We start from the raw sequence: 7227 nt of genomic DNA on the forward strand, positions 1-7227 counted from the left end.
AGCGGCGCGCGCCTCCCGTCCCGGCACTACTGCGCTTGCGCTCTAACATCCAACTACGGCTCGCACCCCCACCGGAGACCTGCAACACTTGAGCTCCTCACCTCGCCAACCGACGCTTTCGCCCCACTCCGCCCACCTGGTTTGCGCCTGCGCTCTCTTAAGGGGGCGAGGAAGGTTGGGGCCCTATGATGTTTCCCTGGCGGTCTCCACCAGGGGTAACCTAGCGGAAGGGGCGGAGAAGCCTGAGGTTGTGCCGTAGCCCTCCTCTCCCACCTCTCGCTTACGTCGCGCCTGTGCTCTCCGGTTCCCCGAACATCTGCCCCAGGACTATTGTGTCCCGCTCTCTCCGGCCCGCCGAACGGTTACAGGAGCGCGCGGGGACTGGTACTGCCGCACGCTGAGCCCAGCTCCTTCCGCGGGAACTGGAGAAGGGGGCGTGCCTCGCCGCAGGTAAACAGAAGGTCCGTGCAACCGAGAAGGGCGGGTCCGTTCTGGAAACGTAGTGCTGTGGAGACTCCCGGACTGACATCAAGAGGGCGGGATGGAGACTTCTGTTACATACGTGTCCCAAAAGTGAGGCTTGTGGGGAACAAGGGACCTTGTGTCCACCATTGAATACATCTAGTTTGGAGAATGTCAGTGCTGACACAAGTGGTAAATGAGTCACACGCTGAATTAGCGCTAACTGGATACCCAGTTTCAAAATGAAAGGCTGAGAATGTAGGTGATTGGGCTCTCAGCAAGTCATATCCCCCACGCCCACGGGGGCTCCTGCAGAGCACAGAGTAAATGCCAACAGAGTACTCGAAGCTGTATACTGCAGCCCCTCCTGAGGTATAAGTGTGCCACAGCCCATCTACCCAAGGGCTTTGGAAATGCAGTCGCAGCTGGATAAAGTGTGGAAACCATCAGTAGCCATCTTTCTTAGTTCTTCAAAATTTTATTAACAAAACAAGGAAGGGGGGAGGCAAGAGTGAGCGGATTCCACAGTCCCGCCCAGGCACAGAGAATGGAGAAACAAAGGAACAGACAAGAACAGGAAAAAGTTCTGAGACCCCCTGGTAACAGCAGCCGGGCAGTCAAATGGTGGATCGGTACAGGGAGAAACTCAAGGACCGCCGGAGAAACATATGAAGGGCAGAACAGACAAATGGGGATTCAGGGCAGCTCCCCAGCCTGGAATGCAGGGTGTGAGGACTTCTGCGCCATTGTGAGGCTCAGCGGTCAGCACTGGAGCGCAGGTCGGTAGTGAGTGGGTCATGCTGGATCGTTTGGTGCAGCATCAGGGCCAGTAATCCTGCCCGATTAGTCATGGCTGTGCGTACGTTGCGCTCCTGCTCAAACAGCTCGTCAAGCTTGTACCACTGACAGGAGAGCAGAAAAGAGCCATGAGAAGGAGCTCCAGAAGCCCCGCCTGACCCCAGCCACATCCAGCATCAAAACCTACCACGCGCACACGCTCCAAATCCACTTCAGCACGCCGCAACTTCTCCCAGCAGTAGTGGCGGTTACACTGGCGCTTGGGCAGGCGGCAGAAGTCACCTGTGAGCTCAAAGACATCACGTACAAGGGGGCACCCGCATACCTCATCAGCTGGCACCTGCAGTGAGATGGGGGGTCGGGGATGAATGGGGGTGGTGAGGCAGGAAAGAAGACAGGAATGGGAAGTGGTCAGGGAGGTAGGAAGGAAGGAATGGAAAGTTCAGGGAGAGGAGAGGAATGGAAAAGGGGAGGAACAGGAGATGAGAGGAAAAAGGAAAGGAATGAAGGATGATGAGGCAGGCAAAGCAAGGTCATGGAAGTGGTCAAGTAGGGAAAAGGTAAGGAAGGAGGGGAGAGGAGGGAGCAAGGGATGAATGTGGGCCAGTGAGGAGGAAGAAAGGACAGAAGGGCGGGGGGAGTTGAAGGAAAACCTTACTTTGGGGTCCCGTGAGTGCTCGGGGCACAGCACCTGGAGCCGCTTACAGTATGTCTTGCTCTGAGGATTGTAGACATCACAGAAGAGTCGGGTAGCTCTGGGGGTTTGGAGTAAAGACAGGGTAGTGGAGGGAGACCCACCCGTTCTTGCCCGTGCCCGTATCCTGCCCCAACATGCCACTTCTGACCCCAGCCTCGACCTCCCTGCTCTAACTCCACGTAGCGCCCACACTCACCCCTCAATGCGTGTGGGGTACATGGACCCAAAGGACGTCTGGCTCTCATACTGGAGGGATGAGCACAAATGGAGGGAACTGTGGATGTGTGCTGCATCCCAAGACACCCCCCCAGACAACATGTCTCTCCCCCACGGACCCACTGATGATTCCCCCTCAGGCTGACACCCTGACCTTGGCGTAGCAGCGCTCCATGTGGCGCAAGGCAACACGTGGGTTGATGGGATGCCCGCAAGAGACACAGAAGATCTGCAGGTCCGTGTCGTCGCTGTCACCCTCATTGCTCTGTGTGGAGCGGAAAGAACGATGAGGCCAGTCAGGACTAGGTACTGGGCCCCGCACCGCTGGGCCTGTGCCTGCTCACCTCCTCATCCTCACGGACAGCCTGCTGCTTGGCACGAAGAATGATGGCCTCAAGCTCATGGAATCGGCGCTCCATTTCCTGGAGGCGGGTGCGGGCACTCTGCTGTTCACGGCGAATACGTTCGAGCAGCTTCTTCCCGTGCTCCTCAGCAATGCAGGGACTCTGCTGCCACTGCTGGATGCGCTGGGGGAGGATCTCGTAGATGCGGCTGCAGGGAGGCAGTTGGTTGGGTGCAGGCAGGGAAAGTGGCAAGCAACAAAATAGGTGGGGCGGGGGGTGGATCCAAGAATGGTAGAACGGATGGGTGACCAAACGGCAAAAGGATAAGTGACTGAGCAGTAGATAAAAAGGCAGATGAGCACCAGAATGGTAGATGGATGAGGGGTGGATGGGGGGTGCTTCATGGACCGAACAGTGTGCAGGTGACTGACCGGAAGACATCTGGTCATGCCCGACCCTATACTCCCTGACTCCCTTGAACTCTCCAGGAATGACTCACTTGGCTGCCAGCTTCATGCCACAGTCATCTGAGCAATACTTGGAGCCAGGCTGGGCAGGGCGCACACAGCCAGGTCCCAGGCACTGCGGTAGCGACGCAGGGTCCTTGGCATCGGCACGTTCTGGGTGTTTCCATTTGTCCTTGTGCTTCTGCTTCTGCCGATGCCGCTTGTATCTCTCTTCCTTCTATGGGACAAAGCAGGTCAGGTCAGGATGGAGTTGAAGTCAGCCCTGAATGCCTGCCTCCCCCCATACTCCACCCCCTTCTGGCTCTTGCCCCATCCAGCCTCTGACCTTTGCCTCTCCCTCGCCTCCCTGCCCTCTGCTTTCCCACACCCACTTCACCCTTCCCGTCACCTTTTTCTCAGACTTCTTCTCCCGACGCTTTACATGCTTCACTTTCACTGCCCTCTTCCGCAGGGCAGGATCCAAGAACGGGGACTCCTCTGTGTCACTCATCCAAGGCTGCAAGTGAGGCATATGCTGACCCACCTGCCCCACTTGTGACTACCCCACCACCTACTCAGTTCCCAAATCAGCCTTCCATACTCTGCCTTCTCTCCTCATCATGGAAACTCAGCTTCTGTAACCTCCACCCTTCCACCATGGCACGCTCCACCTGCTCACCAGGCCATGGTCATCAAAGGCCCCTGCACAGAAGTCCTGGTACAGGTCAGGATCCAGTGGTAGGTCCTCGTCTGAGAGTGGCTCAGGTGTGGCCGTAGCCTCAGGTGGCTCCTTGACCGCTGATGATGCCACTGCCCCCTCGTCCTCACGGATGCGCCCCAGCTTCTGTGATGGCTGTGGCTGCTGCTGGGTGGGCAGTGGCCTGCGAGGCCTTGGCAGGGATTCTGAGGGCGTCACTGGCGAGAGCTGCAGGGCAGAATCTCAGGACTGGCCCTGACCGCCCTGCCCGCATGCCCCGCCCCGCCCTGGGGGGCTGGACTCACCGAGGAAGGGAAGTACTTGTACGATTCCTGTGCCGGCAGGAGGAAGGCCCAGGTCAGCCCCAAGTGGATGGAGGGTGGCCCTGCCCTAGCCCCTCCCACAAGAGCCTAGCCCCACCAACTAACCCTGCCTCACCTCCCCAGAAACACACCCACTGCTCCTACTTCTCATCACTAGGACATGCTGAACCCTGCCCCACCTGGCCTGACATGCCTGACCACCTTGAAACATCTGGCTCTACTCTGCCCATCTGGGGTTGGAGGCGCCCCTGCTAGCCCTGCACACCTGATCACGCCCCATTCGTCTGGACAGGTCAGGCTCCTTCCCACCTGTCTATGTGCAGTAGGCCCCACCTCACCTGGCCCACCCCTCCTAGCCTCAGTGAGCTCCTCCTGGACACACTGACGCCCCCACCTGGCCCTGCCCAGCTCTACCCATGCTCACCCGGGCCCGCAGCTGGCACTGACGCAGCCGGCACTTCTGCCGGATCTTGTTGGGGCCCCCAAACTTCTTCATGTCCCGACAGAAGTCACAGTGGCCACAGTCCTCAGTGCGCCGGCAGGCCTCGCACTCGCCACACATGCGGGCTGACCGTTTGATCTGCTGCTGCTGTTGCTGCTGCTGCTGCTGCTGCTGCTGCTGCTGGTGATGCTGGGAGAAGGGGCCCGGAACAGAAATCAGGAACCCAAGGAGGGCCTGACACGGGATCACCCTACCTATCCCAGCCGTGGCAGCCACTCACCTGGCTGGGTGTGGCCACCAAGGGCTGTGGAGAGGATTTGTGGGGCGAAGCAGAGCCCCGAGCAAGCATCGCCCCAACCCCTGTCCCTGACCCCGCCCGGCGCTGCAGATCTGGATCCGGGGCAGGCCTCTTGCGCCCTCCACCCTCATCCCGAGGCTCACTGCCGTCTCGCTCATTGCTGTCCCGCTCCCGTGACTTCTTGTGCCGATAACGGATTTCCAGCTTGGGGTCTTTCTCTGCGGGGCAGACAGTGGGGCCAGGACAGATTAACAATGAGGGATTTGGATGGTCCCAGAACTCTTTCTTCCTCTTCTTTTCTGTCCCACTCACCTGCTCTGTCCCCCTACTCCAGGGCAGGCTAACCCCTCTGGTGGGACCCTGTGTTTGGGCTCACAGTGGAGTCTCCATTCCAACTCACCACAAACCAACAATCACCCACAGACACACGTCACTACTCCCTATGACCCACCCTCCCTTTATGGATTCTCCCTCAAGGCAGGTGGACCTGCCTGTCCTGTCCAGGCACCCCCCCCTCACCTCGGCAATCCCGACAGTACCACTCCCGGATGGCCTTGGCCATCTTCTCAGTGATCCGGATGCAGTCCCCATGGAACCACTCATTGCAGTTGTCACACCCGCTGCAGAGGATGGGGTGAGTGGTGCAGATGTGAGGGGCCGGACCCATCAGCCTCACCCAACCTTGCAGGTGTCAGCCCCACCCGCCTCTCCCCGGCTCACATCATGAAGCAGTTGATATCTGGTTTGCGGCAGATGCAGTAGATGGGTGCATTCTCCCCATTCTCCGATTTGCTGTCCTCTCCAGCATCTGGAGGCTCTGGGTCTGAGCCATCACCCTCCTGTGGGACCCCCCCCCATCATGGCTTCTTAGAGAACCCCTATCATGGTGCCTCATTCCTTGCTACAGCTCCATCGTGGCTCACCACAAACCCCAACATTCTGCCAATAAACTTTCTATCACAGTTCCTCATAGATCTTTGCATCACGGTCCCCACAAACTCCCATCACTCACCCCTAACACCCCAGTACCGTTCTTTCAGATCCCATCATTCTGTCTCAGACTTCCCATCACTAACACCCCATTACTCTATCCACACACTGATAACGGTTAGTTATAAACTACCGCGCATCACATATTGCCCCCATCTCTTCTCACAGACACCACGGGATATATGCTACACACTTCCCAACACCGTTTCCCATAGATCTCCCGTTATTAACCCCACAGACAACCCCGCCCCCCATCACGGCTCCCCACGAACTCCTTGACACAGACTCATCACAGCTTATTACACACTGCCTGGTGCGGCTCTGCCCAATCTCCCATTCGGATTGCCACGGAACTATCTATCGAGAGACCCCCACCAAACTTCCATTACGAACCCCTAAAATGGCTCATCACAAAACTCCCAGATGGTTCACACATCAGAAAATTTTCAGAACCTCAGACCCCCAACGTTCTACCCACAGACCCCTGTTAAGGCTCACCACGGGCGCCCACCATACTGCCCAGACTCTTCCTACTGTTCACCACAGACTCTCTTGCCTCTGCCCACGGACCCCGCCTCTACCAATCCCACTGACCTCTACTGCCGACCCCCTCCCGGGACTCGTACTCACCATCTCTCCGTTCTCGGCGCACCCCTCCGCTGCCCCCGCCAGCGACCCGCGAACCTGCTGCACAGACCTCTCGCTGGCGTTCGCGGCCGTTGTAAAGGCGCCCACAACTACTTCCGCTTTGGTCGCGCCTCCCGGGCACCGTACTCTTATTGCGCAGGCCCAATGCGTCGGCTCCGCAGCAAACAAGTAGATCCGGCGCCTAGAGCCGCTACAAGTCTCTCAGACGCCACCATCTTGACTATTGACTACTGAGACCGTAAGGCTGCCGAATCCGTAAGTGCGGGAAACATGGCCGCACCTGCATCGCAGCTTTCCCGAGATCACCGCCACTCTGTCGGCCGAGTCCGTACGGTGACCACTTGTACGGACACAACGTTACAGGCAACATGGCCGCGCCTGTGCGCCACTTCCACGCATATGCCGTCATCTTGGAATCTGATTCCGTAAGATGGCCGAGTCCGTACGTTTACAAGCAATACATGGCAGCGCCTTAATCGCGGCTTCCACAAGGTGCCGCCATTTTGACCATCGATTCCGTACGCCGGAGGCTTGTCCTGCTGAGAAGTTCACAGAAAAAGTGGCGGCTTCCGAAACACGACCTGTATCAAGTCACATTCATTCTTCTATTCAATCACTTTACCCTTTCACATGTATAAATGGGACGCCAGCAGACTGGGTGTCGTGCGCTGCGAAGGAAACCATTCCCCCTGGTATGTCTCCGACGTTTACCTTCCACCGCTCTTTCCCGCTCAGCCAGGCCTGGCACTGTTCAGCCCCTGGGCTTTTGCAGGAGTGCTTTCGCTTCTCAGAATTAGTCCCAAGCAACGGTGCAAGGCCATGAACGGTGGTGGACTGACCGACTCTGGTGAGAAGTGGCCTAACCA

At 58.0% G+C, this 7227-nt stretch overlaps 1 protein-coding gene across 3 annotated transcripts; it reads right to left on the reverse strand.

The window, feature by feature from the left end:
- Positions 1-916: 916 nt before the first annotated feature.
- Positions 917-6713, reverse strand: CXXC1 (CXXC finger protein 1). 3 transcript variants are annotated; one of them, XM_047826804.1, is made up of 15 exons: positions 6344-6713; positions 5444-5562; positions 5243-5343; positions 4706-4941; positions 4408-4614; positions 3966-3992; positions 3643-3888; positions 3373-3480; positions 3017-3201; positions 2518-2725; positions 2328-2438; positions 2154-2203; positions 1919-2015; positions 1448-1600; positions 917-1364 (listed from the first exon to the last, which is right to left on the reverse strand). In XM_047826804.1, exons 1-15 carry the CDS (start codon positions 6344-6346, stop codon positions 1218-1220), a joined length of 1998 nt encoding a protein of 665 aa, XP_047682760.1. In that variant the 5' UTR covers positions 6347-6713; the 3' UTR covers positions 917-1217. The 3 variants fall into 3 exon arrangements, with proteins under 3 accessions (XP_047682760.1, XP_047682761.1, XP_047682763.1); XM_047826805.1 differs by lacking the exon at positions 3966-3992; XM_047826807.1 differs by lacking the exon at positions 6344-6713 and having other exon boundaries at positions 4867-4941; positions 5444-5563.
- Between the last annotated feature and the right edge of the window lie 514 nt (positions 6714-7227).

This window comes from Prionailurus viverrinus, chromosome D3 (assembly GCF_022837055.1).
Source record: "Prionailurus viverrinus isolate Anna chromosome D3, UM_Priviv_1.0, whole genome shotgun sequence".
NCBI lineage: Eukaryota > Metazoa > Chordata > Mammalia > Carnivora > Felidae > Prionailurus > Prionailurus viverrinus.

Bases quoted from the DNA above. Each gene is read 5' to 3' on its own strand.
- CXXC1 (XM_047826804.1), bottom strand. The intron at 2,439-2,517 runs GTGAGCAGGCAC...CGCTCCACACAG, and splicing joins CTGTCCGTGAGGATGAGGAG to AGCAATGAGGGTGACAGCGA. The intron at 2,016-2,153 runs GTGAGTGTGGGC...CCAAACCCCCAG, and splicing joins TACCCCACACGCATTGAGGG to AGCTACCCGACTCTTCTGTG.